The following is a 19,132-nucleotide window of genomic DNA, read 5'->3' on the forward strand; positions in this document are numbered from 1 at the left end:
CACCTCTGGGAAATCACCCTAGGGACCAATCGGTTCAAAGCATCCCACAAGTAACAGGTCGAGCTAATGTGTCATGGGACCAGTTCGCCATTGGGTCAATGCGCCTCGGGACCAGTTCGCCGTTAGGTCAATTCGCCTCGGGATCGGTGAACTGTGAGGTCAATACATCATTAGGTTGCTGTGTTTTGAGACCAGTCATGTGTTGGTCCATCCAGCGCCTCATTGGCTCGATGGCCTAGCATGTTAATGGCGGATTTCTCCATAGCAACAATGCATAAAGGGCCAGTGCACTATTGTCCAATGGGTTTTAAGACCATTACGCTATTGAGTTATGATTGGTTCAATGCTTCAAGGGGACCGATACATTGTTCGGTCAATGTGTCTTTGAGTTTATGCATCAGTGGCGTGGAATACTAGTAAAATGAAGGTAAATGCTAGGCTAATTGTATGCTAAGTTGTCCTTAGATATGATTGGTAATGGTTGGTTGTCACCTTGTGGCCTGGGATTGGGTGGAGAGTATCCCCTGCCTGGTTTCCATGGTAACCTGGGATAGGCTTTAGCACCCCCTGTAACTTTTGTGAGGATAAGCGGTTCAGAAAATGAAAGTATATCTTTTAAAGATGGTCCCAATGGTGTATTTTCTTTTGTATGCGAATGGAGTCGCCTGATTTTTTGTGGATTTGTTGATAAGATGGTGCATTTAAATGTTATTAGCAAATAACAATGTTCTTTGCAAATAAAATGTGCGGCGCAAAAGCGAATTGGACAACAAATTATGTTTCATATTTTGGCTTTTATAAAGGAAAGAAAAGAAATATTCCAATGTGATGATTGGAAGTTTCAGTATGGTTATTTTCTGGACTTATTTTGCCTTTTTTGATCTGCAAAGTTTGCTCTTTTATAGTATAAATATCTTATAGTTGAGAATTGTTTGCAATATAACTTATTTGATTTCTTCTTCTTCTTCTACTACTTCTTCTTCTACTTCTTCCTCTTCTTCTTCTTCTACTTCTTCTTCTTCTACTACTTCTTCTTCTTCTTCTTCTTCTTCTTCTTCTTCTTCTTCTACTACTTCTTCTTCTTCTACTTCTTCTTCTACTACTTCTTCTTCTTCTACTACTTCTTCTTCTACTTCTTCTTCTACTACTTCTTCTTCTACTACTTCTTCTTCTTCTTCTTCTTCTTCTACTACTTCTTCTTCTACTACTTCTTCTTCTTCTTCTTCTACTTCTTCTACTTCTTCTACTTCTTCTACTTCTTCTTCTACTTCTTCTTCTATAGCATAAGGTAGGTTCCATTCCATCTCATCAGAATGCAACAAACGTTTGTCAACCAAACAAATCGACTCCCCCCGGAAACCGGCACAAACGTCATTATTCCGGAATGTTTTGCTCCGATTCCAGGACGGCTTCTCTTTGATTCCCGCTCGTTAGTTCTCAATTCACGCCAGGCCTTTTCCCCTCTGTTTATTCCCCACGGTGCGCCGTGCGTACGTACGTTAGCGTACGTCCGATACTTTGATTCCCCGATAACCGTGTTTATCCCTTGTCAGTCGGTTAGCGTTGTCGTTTTCTGAGCGGGCCGGGTTAACGTCAACTTGATTTCATAATTGGCTCGACGGCTACCAGTTTAATTTGCCGTTGCCACACGGATGTAGAAGAACCGGTCGGTGTAGAATTCAGGGTCATTTGAAAGGAACTCCAAGCGCAACGAGAGAGGAGTAGCCCCGCCTCCCTCCCTCGCTCTCGTCATCTTCATCCTCCCTCGCCCTTCTTGGTCTTCCAATGAGTCCAGGCACCCCCCGTCCTTTTCCGCGGAGAGCTGGCCGCGCTCCAATTACGGCGCCTGGGCTCACCGTAGCGTGGCGAGTCGATGGGGCTGCGCTGGAGTCGGCCATTTCTCCCACTCTTGCCTATTAGGTTCATATCACGCCCTGTATTTCATCTCTCCAAAGTTTAATCGTTTAGAAATAATTCAGGGACTAAACGCTGACCCCAAAAACGTTCACTTCTTTAAAAATGCTATAGAAGTAGACCAAAAACAGCTTAGAATTTGTTTTAAAAAGACCACAATCAGGTCTGGACAAAGTCCAGATTAAAGACAAAAACTCTAAGACAACTCTAAGACCTGATTTTTCCATGACCGGACGTTTGGTCGCCGGACATTTGGTCGCCGGACATTTGGTCGCCCGGACGTTTGGTCGCCCGGACGTTTGGTCGCCCAGACATTTGGTCGCCCGGATGTTTGGTCGCTCGGACGTTTGGTCACCCGGACGTTTGGTCACCCGGACTTTTGGTCGCCCAGACGTTTGGTCACCCGGACGTTTGGTCACCCGCACATTTGGTCACCCGGACGTTTGGTCACCTGGGTTTGGTGGCCGGACATATGGTCGCCCGGATGTTTGGTCGCCTGGACGTTTGGTCAACCGGACGTCTGGTCGCCTGGACGTTTGGTCAACCGGACGTTTGGCCGCCTGGGTCAATATAATTTTCAGAGCTTGTTTCAACAGTAGATATTTAGAAATTAAACTCTCTCATAAATATAATTTTGAGAGCTGATTTTAACAATAAACTCTGTCATGATGTCAAACACCCGGCGACCAAACGTCCGGGCGACCAAACGTCCAAGTACCAGATTTTTCAACCCTACCACTCACTCAAAACCCTTAATAATGACTTCAGTCTCAACACAGTCTGCAAAGTTCCAAAACTAACCAAAAAATCAACACACTTTCAGTCCAAAACTAAAAAAAATAGTCAAAAACTATCCTTGCATACTCTCTCCTACTTTGGATCTGATTTGAGTAAATTATTCCTCATTTCTGCTTTCCCACATTTCCCATTCCTGACTATTTGCTACGGTGCAGTAATTAACGCCGCACGGCGAGCGACGGCGGAAGCTAACGTGGGACATTTGGCTCCCAAAAGTTTGTTGTGGCGCAACCTCCCGAGACGTGGCAAGTAGGTCACGAGTTGTGTGCAAAGCTACTGCAAAAAAAAAAATCAAATAAATGTATCCGATACTACGCTACATACTCGTACGTACGCCAGGGTTTATTTGTTTCTAAATGAGCTTCGGTGACAACTTCCACAAAGTTGATCTTGATAAAAGAGCTTTCCTACTCGCTAAGTACAATTTATATTTAGGAAAAAGTCTGACTGACGTACTTGTTTGGGGGAAATAGACTTTTAAAATAAATCAAATTGAAAATTCATGTTCCAAAATAAGTCTAAAAATGTCGGATTTATATGTACGGTTCAAATTCAATGGGTTTAAATGTAGATTTGAGGGTCAGTTTTAACAATTGGACAAGATTAACATTTAAAAATTGTTTTTTCGGTTTTTAAAATCTGATTTTCAGGTAAATTAGGTTCTTAATTAAGGGTTTAGATAACCTGTTGACCCCGAAAGTGGCCTGATGGCGTTTTGGTGCGCTAGCCGTCCAATCCGACAGCTGACATTTGAAACCTTGTCTGGACCGATTAGCGCTAAGCTACGTTTTAAAACCTGCTGCTCTCGCTCCGATTACAGCGCCGACATGAACGGATCCTCCACGAAAATCCGGCATTTTCTTTGAATTCATCTTGTAGATTCAGATTTTAAATGTCTAATTCTAAGTCATGTTTAAAGACAGTTTTTTTCCAGAATCTAAATAGAATAAATAGTTTGCCTTGGCCTGCAATATACATTCAAGTATGACATATATATGTATTAGTATTTTCTCACCACTTATGGCTACGGTTTTCCAAAAAAACTGCGTTAGAACTCGTGGAATATAGTATAGGAGCTTGGAAGCCTTGGAAGGAGTGCTCTCACAAAACTTTAATTATACTTAAAAGCAGGAATCTTCAGAAAATAACAAGAACTTGGCATCAAGTAATAAAATTAAGACTTGGTATGGAAACCTGACATGTTTTAAACCAGTTGGATGATCTGACAATGACACACGGAGTTTAAATAGACAGACAAAGGCTGATTATCAAAGGAAGCCCAGATGGACACGAGGTGTACAGCAAACTAACCAACCAAAACACGGGGAGTTAAATAGACAGACAAAGGCTGATTATTAAAGGACCAACCAGAACCACAACTAACCCTAACAAAGTCTTATGCTAACCTATTTAGCCTGTTTATCTCTAATTTTGCTATTGTTACTTTCAGGTAAATTTGTTCTGTTTCAGATTAAATAAAAAAAATTGCCCTCCCAAATTGGTGACCCCGTTTTGGTGGTAAAAATACAGTAACTTGTATACCAAGTGCTAATCCCTCATTTGTTGTTTTCCCTTCTTTAGGATATCCGCCATGTCATCTAGGATTAACTTCCACCTCGACTAAAATCGGCCACGTCATCAGAGGGGAAACTTCCATAATGTAAAAAAAAACACCCGGGTTCTCGGGACCATGACCTCCCCTGGATTTACCGGGACCGCTCTCCTCCCGCCGCCGGGGATTTAAAGCCAGAGTCGGGCAGCGGTGGCGGCTGCCAGGAAATTACGGATCGTTTTACGACACGGCGCCATGAGGATAGCCGGAAGCGGCGGCGGCGGGCTTTGCCCCGTCCTCTTGTGCCTCTGCTTTATCCGGGGGGTCCAGGGGGCTAGCCATCATCCGCCCGCCAGGGCCCCGGCTCGTAACCCCGCTAGGAACCAGAGCAACGGGGAGACGGAGGTGCACCATAGGCCCAAACGTGGCTGGATTTGGAACCAATTCTTTGTTTTAGAAGAACACATGGGGACGGAGGAGCAGTATGTCGGAAAGGTAAGAAATATTTCATTGAATTCAATGCTTTTATTGTCATTATACAAGCATAAAGAGATTTAGAACTTTGCCACCAAGTGCACCAATAACAACAACAAACAGAAAAATAATTCATAACAATAAGTATTCAATGAATAATGGGTAGTAATCTAAAATGTATTTTGCTGTGTCTGTATTCTCTTGCTACTGTGAGAGTGAAAAATACGGGATTAATAAAGTTATCTAATCTAATAAATATAAAAGTAGTCAATCTAATAAGTAGTCACAACATAATTTACTAGTGAAGTGCAAAAATAACAACAAACTAATTAAGAATCAATGAATAATAACAATAACGCATCAACAATTAATCGATAAACAATAACTAATAGAAAGATGACCAATAAATAATGGTATAAATAAGTAATTAACAAAGTAGTCAACACAATAAGTAGTCTGAATATAAATAAGTAGTAAAGTGCATAAATAACAAACTAATTAATAATCAATAAATAATAACAATAATTAATCAATAAATAAGTAGTCAACAGAATAGCTAGTCACAACATAAATATGTAGAAAAGTGCACAAATGACAAAAAATAAACAGATAAAATAATCAATAAATCATAATAATAAAGAGGTAATTGATAGATAAGTATTTAACATAATACATAAGTAGTAGTTAACATAATAAGTAGGTAGTAGTCAACATAATACATAAGTAGTAGTCCACATAATACATAAGTAGTAGTCAACATAATACATAGGTAGTAGTCAACATAATACATTAATAGTAGTCAACATAATAAATAGGTAGTAGTCAACATAATACATAGGTAGTAGTCCACATCATACATAGGTAGTAGTTAACATAATACGTAGGTAGTAGTCAACATAAGTAGTGAAAATTAAATAAGTCCTTACCTAAATAAGTAGGTACAAAAACCAAATTGCATTTACCAAATTATCTAATAACCTAATTAATTTTGACCCATTTCAATGTCTGCAAATCATTTGTTATGTCATGACTTTACTAGCCCCGCCTCCCTTATTTCTTGCATCGGTCACCAGCTCCAGATTAGACACGCTCCCTCACCAGACAACAATTCTAAATAATTTTTCCGGCCCGTAGGGTTCGCTTTTGCTGACGTCCCTCATTTTGGGCCACGCGGTAGCCCCGAGCCGACGCCGCCAAAAATCGCAACGTCAGCCTCCCTCTCTTCTTCTGATGTTGAAATAGAGCTCCGCCATGGCGTTTGTTTTTCCGTCATTAGTCCGCCCGGCAGAACGCGCATTTGCCCTAATGTATTCCTTATGATTAACTCCACGTGGAGCATCCTAGAACCCAACCAGGGGGGCTCTCGAGCCGTCATTTCAAAGACGGTCCTGGTGTTTTTCGTCGGTAGGGTGCCGGTTAAGTCTTCCGATTGTGAAAATGTCTTTCTGAGCGCTACGTTAGCATAGCGACGGCTAATACATGGGTATCCTGGCTGGCTTTTGGGAGCTCTGATGAATGAAATAGCGTAAAAAGTGTGTGTTTTGCTAACGTTACTACGTGAAGATCCAATTTACTACGCCGCCCGTAACTTTGAACCGCGTAATCCCATGAAAGAAGAATTTTTGGCAAGCAGCGACGAGTAAGGAGGATAAGACGCCTAAAATTGGAAAAATACCAAAAACAAACCCTGTTGTTCGTTGGTTTGCTATCTTGATTCTGTTTTTGTTTGTTTTGGGCTAACTTTCTACTTGCCGTTCATTGAACCTTTTTGAAAGAGAGAGCCATAAACAATTCCCATTTTCAAATGTTATTCCTTATGAGCCATACTCACAATTTAAAAGTCAAAATATATGACATTTTTCAGTCACTTTATCACTTTTAATGTATTTTTGACAGTTTATACCAGGCAGGGGTGGTTTTGCAGGGGTGAAAAAGGGATATACATAGGTGAAAAAGTTGAATGGATGGTGTCGGGAGGTAGTGTGGGTGGGGGAGGGCATTATTTCTCCATCAAGCATTGACCAGCATCAAAAGAGCTGAGCTGACTTACAAACTTGAAGCGATGGGGGTTGGGCTGCAAAAAGCAGGTGATGGCAATCCACTGATTGCACTCGCAGGACACTTAGTATTGAGGAAAGTTTTCCTCTCTATGAAAGCCAACATTTTGTGGAATTGTTTGAAGGTCTTACAAGATGTTATGACCCTATATTAAATCAAAAGCCTCTTTTGTCATCATTACACAGCTGTGCAGAATGAAATGGGTGATATATCATTCATAAATGGTCCTCTTAAATGAGTCCAAATGCTCCAAAGTTTGCACTATGTTGTCCCATGTTTGAAATAGGTCAAAAGAAAAAGTCTTGAACTGGCTCTTGATAGTTTATAGCAGGGAGATTTTTGTTTTGCAAGCCATTGGTTCAAACATAGGTAAGAAGGTTGATGCCAATCCACTGATTGCACTCGCAGGACACTTAGTATTGAAGAAAACTTTCCACTTCATGAAAACCAACATTTTGTTGTATAGTTTGAAAAGAATGCCTAGTCTTATAGGATGTGACAACTTTCTATCAAATCAAATTATATGCCTTTGTTGTCATCAATATAGCATCATGAAATGGGTGAAATATCATTCATAAAAAGTGCTCTTAAATGGGTCAAAATGGTCCAAAGTTTGCACTTTGATGGGCCATGTTTTGAATAGGTCCAAAAAAAGTCTTGAACTGGCTTTTGACAGTTTATACCAGGCAGGGGACGGTTTTGCAAAGGTGACAAAGGCACATATATAGGTGACAATGTTGAATACACGTGGGTCTGGAACCTTTTTTTCCATCAGAAATATTCATAGGCATTTAAATGTTTCTCCCGCCAAGTATTTGTGATTGTGAAGCTTTATTTGTACACTTTTTATGGGTTAATGATCTGAATTAGAGAGAAACAGAAGGCAAGTTTAAAGTTTTCTAGCATTTGTTGGCATTGCAGTGATGTAAGACGTGCAAGGTTTGTAGTTGCGCACTTGCTGAGTCAGAAAAACACAGCGGCCACCTTTGGGTTTTGTTTTTTGCTGGTTCTGTAAGCGGCATGGCGGTGACTCAGTCCCTACTGCGCTTCCCCGGAACACCCACGCTTTTCCAGACTGGCTTGCACAAGTCGGGAAGTCGCCACGTCGAGCCCGATGTCGGCGAAGCGAGTAAAATTGGAGGCAGATTCCCATTTGAACCAATAATTTCATTCAAAAATAGACGGACTGGAAATTCAGACACGGTTCAGACCATCATCGAGGGGCCCGCTAATTAATTGACTTTTCTGTCAAGAGGATGGATGGCGCAGAAATGACATTCCGAGCACGGAATCGATTAACCGTGAGGGGGAGGGGCTAACTTGGTTTGAATCGCGACTTGTTTTCCGCACTTTTACAAAGACCTTTGAAGTCGGCACGAGTGGGAGGCCCATATCGCCCATCCCATCGGGCGAATGGCGTTAGGTTGACATTCTAATGCGGGGGTGCTTTGATGGAGTCGCTCGAGTAAAGCCACGGTGCCGAACTCCCCGGGCGTGGACGGCCATAAGCGCCAATGTGGTCCAAGATCTGACACGCTTGATAAACTATCCAGTCTCCATTATTTATATATATATGTAAACGTGTATATATGCTATATGTGCTATATGTACTATATGTACTATCTATTATCTACTATGTACTACATGTACTATATGTACTGTGTACTCTGTACTGTGTACTGTGTACTCTGTACCGTGTACTCTGTGCTGTGTACTCTGTGCTGTGTACTCTGTGCTGTGTACTCTGTACTGTGTACTCTGTAATGTGTACTCTGTACTGTGTACTCTGTACTGTGTACCCTGTACTGTGTACCCTGTACTGTGTGCCCTTTACTGTGTACTCTGTACTGTGTACTCTGTACTGTGTAGAGTGTACTCTGTACTGTGTAGAGTGTACTCTGTACTGTGTAGAGTGTACTCTGTACTGTGTAGAGTGTACTCTGTACTGTGTAGAGTGTACTCTGTACTGTGTAGAGTGTACTCTGTACTGTGTAGAGTGTACTCTGTACTGTGTACTCTGTACTGTGCACTCTGTACTGTGTACTCTGTACTGTGTACTCTGTACTGTGTACTCTGTACTGTGTACTCTGTACTGTGTACTCTGTACTGTGTACTCTGTACTCTGTACTCTGTACTGTGTACTCTGTACTGTGTACCCTGTACTGTGTGCCCTGTACTGTGTACTCTGTACTGTGTACTCTGTACTGTGTAGAGTGTACTCTGGACTGTGTACTCTGTACTGTGTACTCTGTACTGTGTACTCTGTACTGTGTACTCTGTACTCTGTACTCTGTACTCTGTACTGTGTACTCTGTACTGTGTACTCTGTACTGTGTACTCTGTACTGTGTACTCTGTACTGTGTACTCTGTACTGTGTACTCTGTACTGTGTACTCTGTACTGTGTACTCTACTGTGTAGGTGTAGTTGTTGTAATTACAGTTGTAGTTGTTGTAATTGCAGTTGTAGTTGTTGTAATTGCAGTTGTAGTTGTTGTAGTTGTAATTGTAGTTTTAGTTGTAGTTGTTGTAATTGTAGTTGAAGTTGTAGTTGAGTTTGTAGTTTTATATGTAGTATAGATATATAAAATATAGATATAAAAAAAATATATACACACACATGGTTGGTCTTAACATATATACATATACATACACAGAAACATACATATATTCATACATATCCAAAGATATATACGTATATAAGATCCATATGTTAGAGTATATGCTTGCATGTGTGTGTATATCTACACAAGCCATATGGTATATTGATTCCTGCTCTTTGGCTAAAAGGCGCAAAATTGAACAGCTCATGGCTGCAAGAGAAAACATTGCAGAATCCATTTGATCCGCGCCTTCCCATAGACGCGGCCTCCAGACGCGGCCTCCAGATGCTTTGCGCAAATAAGAAGAAAAATTAAATAAATAAACATTTAATGAGGTGCGCCAGGGCTGATGGCTGGCGCTCTAAGTGGCCAGCAGGGCAGGAGGACCCTCAATTAGGCCAAGATTTGTTACGCCGCCGCACAGCCAAAACGTCCTCGTGTTTGTTTTCCAACCTCCGTCAAGGATTTTGCCGCTTTTGTTTGTCGGGATTCCGCCCAAACGTCTTGGGTTGATTCCACGTCACGTTGTGCTTTGAAAATACTGCGTATGGAGACATTTTTGGAAACGGGACAAATTAGCCAACTCGTTTTTTTTTTTTTTGAGCTTAGCAGAAGGGTTGTCAGACTTGGTTGGCGGGCTGCTTTAAGGTTAACTTGATTTCATGTGGGCCGGACTGTTTTAGATAGAATATGTAGATTTTTTTTAATAAATTGATTAAAAGAACTGGATTAAAAGTTCTGAATGTTCAGGTTTTTTGTAGATGTAAAACAATGTTTATTTGAGGTTTTTGGATATATATTTTTAGATTTTACAATATGATTTTTGAACTTAAAACACGAAAAAATTGATTAAAAATGACAGCTATTGATTTAAAATGGGAAAAATCAGGAAATTTAATATACATCTATACTCTTCACTTTAATTTGATCCTAAAACAGAATGTTAACTCGATTTTTCAGGTTTTTTGTGGGATAAAATATTTCTATTTTTTTATATAAATGGGTTAAAAGAACTGGTTTAAAATCCCTGAATATTCAGTTTTTTATAGATCTAAAACAAGATTTATTTTAGCTTTTTTTAAATATTTTTTTAGATTTTACAAAATTATTTTTGAACTAAAAACACAGAAAAAAATGGATTAAAAATTACAACTATTGATTTAAAAGGGGGGAAATCAGGAAATTGAATATACATCTATACTCTTCATTTTAATTTGATGTTAAAACAGAAAGTCGGCACTCATGATTGACTTTCCCGGGCCACCCAAAATCATATGGCGGGCCAGATTTAGCCCCCGGGCCTCCACTTTGACACATGTCAAGCGCTCCGAACCTGTTACCGATTCACGGATCTGTTTGACAGAATAGTGTTTAGGCATTAAATCAAAAAGAGGAAGTCCTCGTTAGCAAATGCGCCAAGTCCTGCTTTGGCATTCTCTTTGTTCTCGTCGTGAAAAATGCAACGATTGGCTTTCTTGTTCCGAAGAAGCTCAAAGGTGGACCGTGATTGGCTGCCGTTTGGCGCCCAGCAGAGAATTTTGACAAGGCAAAATATTAAATAAAAAACCCATAGCGGCTCCGCCTGGTTTTGACATTTACATACTTGCGTCGTCTTCTCGTGTTGTCTTTCGGGCCGCTGCGTCACCCCCTTGCGCGCGCCGTGACAGTTGCCTGATTCTGTCACGGCGCCGCACGCTCTCAGACGGATGAATAAAACATGGTCGTCACTGCCGTTCTCCGCCCAGAGAATGCGAGGAAGGACGTGACCTGTCCGGGCCGGTGGCGACCGCTCCGTCCAATCGGAAGAAGCCTTTAGATTTGCTTATTTGTGTCAATATTTCCTGTTTTAATTATTAGTTTTTCCTCGTGAGTAATGAAAGTCAGTCGATATATTTGGAGAAAATGAATTTGTAACTGTCGTTTAACTATTTTAAATGTGAAAAGTGGGAAGTTGTAGCTCTAGTTATGAAATTAATAATAATATTATTAATAATTGCATGAATATGGTTTATAAAAAATTAAGATACTGTGAAATGATTGACAGAATTTGCATATAAAGTACTGCTCTGCTTACCAAAAATCCAAGTTATGAAAAATATCTAGAATCAAATAATTTCATAACTAATAATTGATAATAATTATTATTAGTTATGAAATATATTTTCATTTCAATAACAATGTCCATTCACTGACACACTGAGGGTACTTGGACGTTTGGTTGCCGGACGTTTGGTCGACCGGACGTTTGGTTGCCCGGTCTTTTGGTCGCCGGACATTTGGTCGGCTGGACGTTTGGTTGCCCAGTCTTTTGGTCACTGGATGATTGGTCGCCGGACGATTGGTTGCCGGACGTTTGACCAAAAGACTGGGCGGCAAAAAGTCTGAGCGACCAAATGTCCGGCGACTAAATGTCCGGCCACCAAACATCTGGTCACGCACTTCGAGGGCCGAGCAAAGTGAGGTGCCGGTCCTGATCTGGCCCTCGGGCCGCCTTTTCGACACCTGTTCCCAAAAGACGAAAAAAATAAAATCTGGGCTGTCATTCAAAGCGTGACATTCAATAAAAAAATAAATCAAATGCCAATTCTCACAATGACGGCTAAAATGGAGTTTCACTTTAGTAGAAGTCTTCCTCCTTTTTGTAGCATCTTCCAGTGGTCAGGCGTCATTTCCCCCAAACGCCTTGGCCCTCCCGGAAAGGTGTCAGGCAGGATTACGGGACACCTTGCGGGGCTTAAAAATGTTCTTGACAGAACGGCCGCCCGCCTGCCGTCTTTCCTGCCGGTCCTTCCTCGGAGACGGCCCACTGAGCCACGATAATCAAGTGCACCCGACATGGCCCGAGTGGGACATGGACTTTTTTCTACCTTCAATATGCGGAGACGTAAACTGTCTCCACTGAACTGACACCCGTTTCCAGTTTAGAACCTATTTGTGGTGCAGTGTTTTTTTAAAGAAAAAATGAAACTGGGGTGCATCAGTCACATAATGGAGAGGAATACAAATGGTATTTTGTGGTTGAGAAGTCAAATTCTTGTTGAATTTTAGGTCCCAGGTGTCCAAGTAGCAGTCATCATAGCAGAGAAGAATATATATGTTATGCTACTTGATTGGTTTAAGACTACATTTTACTGTATCTGGTTGGCAATCTAGTAGTTTCCTCCTGACTTGATGTCGATTTTGGGTCATTTGCTTTTGATTTTAGTCATTTCTGATTCACCTTTGGTGTGTTTTAGTTGATTTATTTGATAGATAACTTTATTGATATCGTATTCGGGAAATTTTGTTGTCACAGTAGCAAGAGGGTGAGAATACAGACACAGCAAAAGACATTTTAGACATAAATAGATAGGTAATACGTTAAGTTAATAAATAAATACATGATTAAATATACATAAATAAATAAGCATGTTGCTGAAATATATATATATAGGGTATACACATACATATACATACATACACACACATATATATACATAAGCACATATATACATACACATACATGTATATAAGCACATATATACATACACATACATATATAAGTACATATATACATATACATACATATATCAGCACATATATACATACACATACATATATAAGCACATATATACATATATAAGCACTTATATACATACACATACATATATAAGCACATATATTCATACACATACATATATCTAAGCACATATATACACACATATATAAGCACATATATACAGACTCATACATATATAAGCACATATATACATAGATTCACATAGATGTACATGCATACATACAGTAGGTCTTAACACTTGTTTTGTTAAAGAGCCTGACAGCTGATTGGACGGGATGTTTTCTATGTACCTTAGTCACTTCCTGGCTTTTTGGTTTTGCGTTTCATTGTCTTCACTCTAACCTAGACCTGAAACCTCCATCTCTAAATTCAACCCGGCTAAAGCCTTAGCCCGATCGCGTGTTAGCAAAGCAGTACGCCCCACCGCGCCGTATTCGTGCCTTTACCGCCATGCCGCTCCCTCGAGCACCTGATAAAATTACGAGGCGGCGTTCCCGACGGGGCCCATCTTTTTAAGTCCCCCTCCAAACGTATCGCCTGCCGGCCGCCAGCTGCTCGCCATCACTCAGATCCTTCAAGTCGCACGCGGAGGGGAACACAAAGTCCAACGCTAAGCTTTGTTTTTCGGTTTTCTACCTTAGGGGTCATACGTCACTATGGGTTGACGCCATTTGGCCGAGAAATCGGCCGTTCTAAACAGCCGGCGGCTTGATTGATACATGGGCGTGGGTTTTGTTTCATATTCTTAGCTGAGCGCTTGTGTAATTTTCTGCCTGAGCAAAAGTAATCATGGCGGCCAAACGGGATTTGAAATAATGCGACAAAGTTTTTCTTTCAGCTGTGATTAAGGACGTAAATAAGAAGTGCCAGGTCAGGCAGCCTCAAAGCTTTTGAGGAACCGCAAAAGCGCTCTTGATGGCTGCCTGGTTGCTAATGACTAGCCGTAATGACTCATGCTAATGGTGAGTGCTAATGTTCGGGTGTACTAAATTACTCGGATTGGATGGAGGGGGAGTATTTTTGGCAAGATGCTTTGGAAATTGAAGTTTTGACATGCTATTTAAACTCTTAGAAATAATATAAGACGCTATGTTACTTCAAATATGGCCCCAGTAGCATTAGCTCAGTTATTAATGGACTTTGGACAAAATGGACATTATGTTCCAGTTCCAGATAGAAGACAAGACCTGTTTTATTGCAAAATTCGGCGTCTTTTATAAGCTGATTGGCCAAAACTTTTGGTAGGTCAGCCCGACCCGAGCTCACAAAAAACAGGATGTTATCTGTGACTCACAAGTACCAAAATATTCCACAATATTGCATTAAAATCAAAATAAAAAACATCCCATGGTCATAAAACCAGATTCGTTACTCCTAGCCAATTAGAAGCTAGCATGGTTTTTAGGAAACAGCCAATCAGACAGCATTTCCATCATAACTACAAATTCAATATGTCAATTTATCTGCTTCAAATTCCACTTGTTGTAACTTGGATTTTCTCTCTTAACTAGAGTCAAAATATCCCCATTTCGTACCCCAAGACCTTCATAAATCAACTTAACGCCATATTTTCTCTCATAACAAATGAAAATCAAACACAACCCCGCAGCACTAAAACTTGCCCCTCCTCCCCCGCAACAGCAAAACTAGCCCCTCCCCCCCACTCAGCATTTCAATGTGAAATCTTCCCCACATACACTTTGGTTTGTTTTCCCGTCCCGGTGGCGCTTTTGGCGCTCTTCGGCGCACCTCCGTCTCATCCCTAACGAGCTCCTACGCGAGTCTTTGGAGGGCCCGGAAGATAAACATTGGTACGGCCGTATAAATTATTCATTCAAACTTGAGGCTTCCCCTCCCTTTGAAAGGCACTTAGAAGGGAAGGAAGGCGAAGAAAAACAGGCAAAATGGCGTGACGGAAGGGGCCAGACAAGACCAGACCATAATTACCACTCGGGATGCCATGGTGGGCTCGTTTTCTCGCGCCCCGGCACGAACTAGACAACCCTGCCGAGAAACAATCGCCGGTACGCCGCATGGAAAATAAATTAAATGATCAAGGGTTCAAAGTCGGGAATCCGTAGACTGTCTTCCGTTGAATATACGACTCGGGGCGTCCATAAAAAAAAAAAAAATTAGCATACCTTCTTTGAAAAGAAGAAATATGGAGAGCTTTTACGATTACTAACTAGAAATGTGCCAGATATGATTGGGTGATGGGAAATGGGGGCTGAAAAGGTCAGATCGGTTGAGAAAGATTGGGTTTTTCTATGTTTTTAAGTCAGAACTTGTTAGCTGTATTTATATTTAATCCAGTTTGACTGGAAGGACTGGTAATAATCGGTCAAATTGGATCGGACGTCTAAATTGATCACTTGAAATGGATTGAGAAAATTAGGGGACTACAACTTGATGTTCTGAAACCAGGTAGAATTTTGAAATAGCATCAAAATTTGTCATCTAACGGTAAAAAAACAGGCTATCCTCAACTCTCATTCATCAGTAAAACGTCCCCCCACGTCGGCCATTACAAAAGCCCGCATTCATCTTCATGCAGGGCGTTCACATCGTCAATCGATTCTGCGAGAGTGTGTCGATAAATATGAACTACAGTCAGGCTAGGTGTCCTTAGCTAAAAGCAATCTCAGTCAATACCGTGTGGGCTTGGGTAAAAAAAAAAGTGCCGTGGAAGGACTTTTAAAGAAAATTGAGTGTAGGAACTGTAATTGGATGCGGTCCAATGATGCATCCGAGGATTCACTTGTAATCTAGCGCCTCAAAACCATCAAAACCCTCTTGATCCTTGTTTGTTTCATGGCTGAGTCAGAGTCTATCCCCACAGTGGCGGACACTCTGTGCCGGTTGTCAATCACAAAGTGTGGATTGTCCCGGGTTTCGGCACCGTAAGTCGGATTTTTGCGTTAAGGGTCGGAATTTACGTCAAAATACCATGTGAGACTTCCTATATACTAAATATAAAGGCGGAGCCTCACCAAGATTGTCAGTTTAGAACAGGGGTAGGGAGCTTATGGCTTGGGAGCCACATGTGGCTCTTATGATGGGTGTATATGGCCCCTTAGCTGAAATATGGAAACATTTTTCACCTATTTTACGTGCCTTTTTCACCTCTGCAAAACCACCCCTCCCCGGTATAAACTGTCAAAAGTACTTTAATAGTGATAAAGTGACTGCAAAACTTCATGTATTTCGACTTTTAAATAGTGAGTATGACTCGTAAGAAATACAATTTGAAAATAGAAATTATTTATGGCTCTCTCTTTCAAAAAGGTTCCCCAGTTTAGAACCAGGAAGAACAAATTTGAACAAATTCCAACCTCCCTTTCCTCTTCTCTTCCAGCTTCACTCCAACTCCGACAAGGGTGACGGAACGGTACGCTACATCCTAAGCGGCGAGGGTGCCGGAACCATTTTCCTGATCAACGAAGTGACGGGGGACATCCACGCCACCATGAGTCTGGACCGTGAGAAGAAGTCGCATTACGTACTACACGCTCAAGCTCTGGACCGCCATACTGAAGAGGCGCTAGAACCAAAGTCGGAATTCATCATCAAGGTCCAAGATATCAACGATAATGCGCCACAGTTTCCCGACGGACCGTTCGTAGCCACCGTGCCGGAAATGTCCGACGTTGGTAAGTAAGGGGGCGGGGTGAAACATGTCAACAAGTGGGCGGGACTATCCTTTACCTCGTATTGATTGTGTGGTTTGAATTGAATTGAATTAAATGCTTTATTTGTCATTATACAAGAATAATAAGACAATAATCATCAATATAAGGCTATGTTTCATAAGTACTGTTAACGAATGCACTTTTTTATATGTTTTCTTGTGCATCTGTCAAATTTTTAAAGTCAATATGGCCTCCAGGCTGAAACGTTTACCCACCCCTGAGCTAAACTAAATTTTTTATGCTTTTTGAGAGCATTTATTTGACAAAACAAAGCTTAAATCTATCAAATTCAATCAAAAAAGTCCCTGAAGTGATGATAGACTCCAATTTAACAGATTGTTGGTGTCCTATATGTATTTTTTTTAATGCTTTGCAGATAGAATTGGAGATTTTGAGGTGGTGACATGGACAAATGTGGTTCTGGAACAAGTAGTTCAATGGCGTAGGCGGTGAAATGCGAATGCTTCCTCCAGACTTTTTTATGTATATGTGTTTTTTTTTTTGTGTGGATGACCCTCTACTTCGTCTGTGGTGGTGCAGATCACATCGCATAGCAACTTTTTTTGCGCTATCCATACAGGGATGATAAAATAGGGGACCTTGAAGCACTCTAAAGGTAATTCGCTTGAAGCCTGCTTAAAAAGTCGACTTCTTGCTTGGCTTTTTTTTTTACAGTTTTTGTACTGTAGTTGTACAAGTTTGAGAAATGTGTTTAGGGTGGAGGTCAAATTCGGATTCTGGCCTGTTACATGGTTTCAGGAGGGAAGGCGGATAAGATTTTTTTGTGCATTTTTAATGAGTTTTGCTATATACAAACTGCCCTCTTCCAGGAGAAGTAATTTATATTCTAGATTTGGTTGGGAAATAGTAATGTTTTTTGGTTAAAGTGAGTGAAAATTGAGTTAAATCAGGTTTTGTAGGATTTATATGACATATTTGAAGTCATGGATTGACTACAATTTTTAATGTGTTTTGCGTTATATTGGAATTGGTAAGAAGGTATTTAGATTTTAGGTTTGGTTGGGAAATGGTACATTTTTATGCTTAAAGTGAGTGGAATTGGAGTTAAATCGGGTTTGTAGGATTTATACTGCGTATTTGAAGTTATTGATTGTGGATTTCCATTTCAGTTGAACTGGATCGGATGTCTATCGCAGCGAATGGTCGTAAATTCAATGACTTTTTGATTGGACTTGATCTAAATTAGTTAAAATAATATGATCCTAATGTTTAAAGATCAATTAATGGATATCATCATATTTTTTTGCATTTAGAACATTAAAAAAGATAATCGGAAGTTGTGAACCCAAATCAATCGGGATGAAATATTTTACTTCTTTATGACCATAAGTAATATACTTATATTTATATTTAAATTGATGCTAACTCTTCAGAACAAGGTATAAAAAATCAAGAAAATCATGTCATTTTAATATTCATGCAAGAATTAACTGGTGGTTGGAAATTATCGTGACCGGACGTTTGGTCGCCGGTCTTTTGGTCGCCGGTCAAATGCACTTAGATATTAAACAGTACTTAGATATTAAACTGTACTTAGATATTAAACTGTACTTAGATATTAAACTGTACTTAGATATTAAACTCTCTCAGGTATTAAACTCTCTCAGATATTAAAAAATACTTAGATATTAAACTCTCTCTCTTAGATATTAAACTCTCTGATGAATATACATTTTGAGTGCTGGTTTCCACAGTAAACTCCCTGTCACCATTTGACCTGCGACCAAAAGTCCAGCGACCAAACGTCCGAGCACCAAAATCATCAATCAACTACCTCCACTTATTCCTAAAACCAAAATGCAACATAATTAAAACCGAATTCAAGTCACTCTTGTGAGCCATATTCAATAAAAAAACATCCTTAGCTTGGACGACACTGACTATTCCACATTGAAAACTGTTGCCAAGGTATCTTTTTACCCGACCAGTGGTTTTAATGTAACGTCCATTTATTTGTCTGCGAGAATCCACCTTGTATTGCGTCTGACATCTATCTTCCCGTTCCCAGCTGCACGGCAAATCCGAAGCGGTGCCGAGCCAACGCACATTAATTATGCAAACATCAACATAGCCGCGGGCGCCCTCTTAATATACAGTCAATACGTGCCAGCTCGCTCTCATGTGTATTCATGTCGACATCGACGGGGAGCTAGCTTGCGCGACGACGCCACCACGACGGCGGCAACGACTCCATTGCAAGCCGTCGCTCACGTTTGCCGCCAATCTTTTAATGTGAAATCTGTTTGTTAATATCAGCTAACAATGGCACAATGTATATGTCAATATGTGTTATGTTTGCTAATCATTTATTAGCAACGGCTATTTGCTCTCTTGGTGTTTGCTGTATTTTTACACATTTTAGTCGTTAGGTCTATATTTTTGGACGAGGATGATTCTTTTCCGATAAGATAAGTTGTTGTAAATACGTGATTTAGTATTAGTAAAGGTTGCTACAGGCCAAAATAC

The 19,132-nt window shown here is 40.5% G+C and overlaps 1 protein-coding gene across 3 annotated transcripts in view; it reads left to right on the forward strand.

Moving 5' to 3' along the window:
• Positions 1 to 19,132, forward strand: part of LOC144209474 (cadherin-18) — a 91,853-nt gene that overhangs the window by 33,364 nt on the left and 39,357 nt on the right. For all 3 annotated transcript variants that reach the window (XR_013329142.1, XM_077735804.1, XM_077735803.1), the window contains 2 exons: positions 4,294 to 4,759; positions 16,312 to 16,606. Coding sequence is in view for 2 of the 3 variants with exons in the window: in XM_077735804.1 (XP_077591930.1) it covers positions 4,520 to 4,759; positions 16,312 to 16,606 (535 nt within the window). In the remaining variant the exon portion in view is untranslated. The remainder of the gene's footprint in view (positions 1 to 4,293; positions 4,760 to 16,311; positions 16,607 to 19,132) is intronic.

The sequence above is a fragment of the Stigmatopora nigra genome, chromosome 16 (genome assembly GCF_051989575.1).
Source record: "Stigmatopora nigra isolate UIUO_SnigA chromosome 16, RoL_Snig_1.1, whole genome shotgun sequence".
In the NCBI taxonomy this organism is placed as follows: domain Eukaryota; kingdom Metazoa; phylum Chordata; class Actinopteri; order Syngnathiformes; family Syngnathidae; genus Stigmatopora; species Stigmatopora nigra.